Source organism: Gekko japonicus, unplaced genomic scaffold, assembly GCF_001447785.1.
Source record: "Gekko japonicus isolate JY-2015 unplaced genomic scaffold, Gekko_japonicus_V1.1 scaffold1920, whole genome shotgun sequence".
In the NCBI taxonomy this organism is placed as follows: domain Eukaryota; kingdom Metazoa; phylum Chordata; class Lepidosauria; order Squamata; family Gekkonidae; genus Gekko; species Gekko japonicus.
The window spans coordinates 242,921-244,148 of NW_015173193.1; the positions used below are offsets into that span (position 1 = coordinate 242,921).

General features: G+C 42.3%; 1 protein-coding gene across 1 annotated transcript in view; it reads left to right on the top strand.

Annotated features, from left to right (window-relative positions):
* Nucleotides 1-678, top strand: part of NFKBIA (nuclear factor of kappa light polypeptide gene enhancer in B-cells inhibitor, alpha) — a 4,641-nt gene extending 3,963 nt beyond the window's left edge. The window contains exon 6 of the mRNA XM_015422624.1: nucleotides 196-678. Within this exon, the coding sequence (XP_015278110.1) occupies nucleotides 196-243 (48 nt within the window). The 3' untranslated portion in view covers nucleotides 244-678. The remainder of the gene's footprint in view (nucleotides 1-195) is intronic.
* Nucleotides 679-1,228: the final 550 nt, after the last annotated feature.

Genomic DNA, 1,228 nt, shown 5'->3' on the forward strand with positions numbered 1-1,228 from the left:
CCTGATCCTCATTTTAAAATGTAAAGACTGATGTTAAAACTGGATGTTCTAATCTAATTAGTTTATATGCGGAATCCCAAAATGTAATCTGAATGCAGCTGAAGTTAATGAGATTTGGTATTGCCTGAAATGCTACTTTGTGTGTTTTTTCCAAAGCCACTTGCTAACTTGCCCCCCCCTTTTTCTTTTATCTAGCTTCTGTATGACGACTGCGTTATTGGAGGACGATTTGTGCCTTGTTAAAGCAGGAGGGTTGCAAACAAAATGTGAACGATTACTGAACTATCACACTGCACAGCATAGAGCATGTTGTCATAACAACAGGTATCGCAGTTCGAGCATGAATTGTGGTTGTCAGACACCAGGAGAAATCGGGGCTCGTTTACACCAGAGAGTTGATTGTCCAAATAGATGAGCAGAATGAGAAACAGAGGGTCCAGCTACATATTGGCTCAGTACTCCGCAAAAGGGCTGGCCAAATTCTCACCATCCTGCGGGAAAACATTCTGAACGCGTCTGGCAGGCTGATGAAATGCATCCCAGAGACTGAGCTCAGGTGTGCTTTGTACTGCGCAGCAGGCAAAGGCGCACATTGCAGCCTAAAGTATAACCTGTTGTCCACCCACAGGAAAGTGAACAATAGCATCCAGACTGTATATTGTATGACCCTGTGCCTTCCCAGATGTATATTATGTATATATTGTAAATTTTGTGAATAATTTTTTGGTACTTGCAATGTGTATATTTATTTTTAAAAAATGAAAAATGCACTGGATTGGTGAAAATCTTTCTGCTGAATCATCTGTTCACTTTTTCCTCTTGGTTGTCCAGTTAGGGAAAAACAACCTCATTCTCGCTCACATTTTCAGGAAAGCTCCTGAATTAATTGTCCAGGGCAGGGGGTGGAGGTGGGACAGCCACATATTATTTTGTATAAGAATCTTGGGGGGGGGGGGACTACATCAGTTTGAAAACCACACATGCAATATGTTAGGCAGTGAGGGTAACATCCAACCAAGTAAAGCATTAGAACTTCACCGCCAGTGGGAAAGACAATGGGCCTGTGCTGAAATCGTCTGTTAAAACCAGTGGCATGCTTATATCTGGTTTGCACTCAAAAGAAATGGCAATAGTAATCCATGACGGTTTGCACATGATAGTTTCACAAAACTGGGGGTGGTGGTGGATCAGATTATTGGGTGCTAAGGACAGTGGAGTGACTTGAACT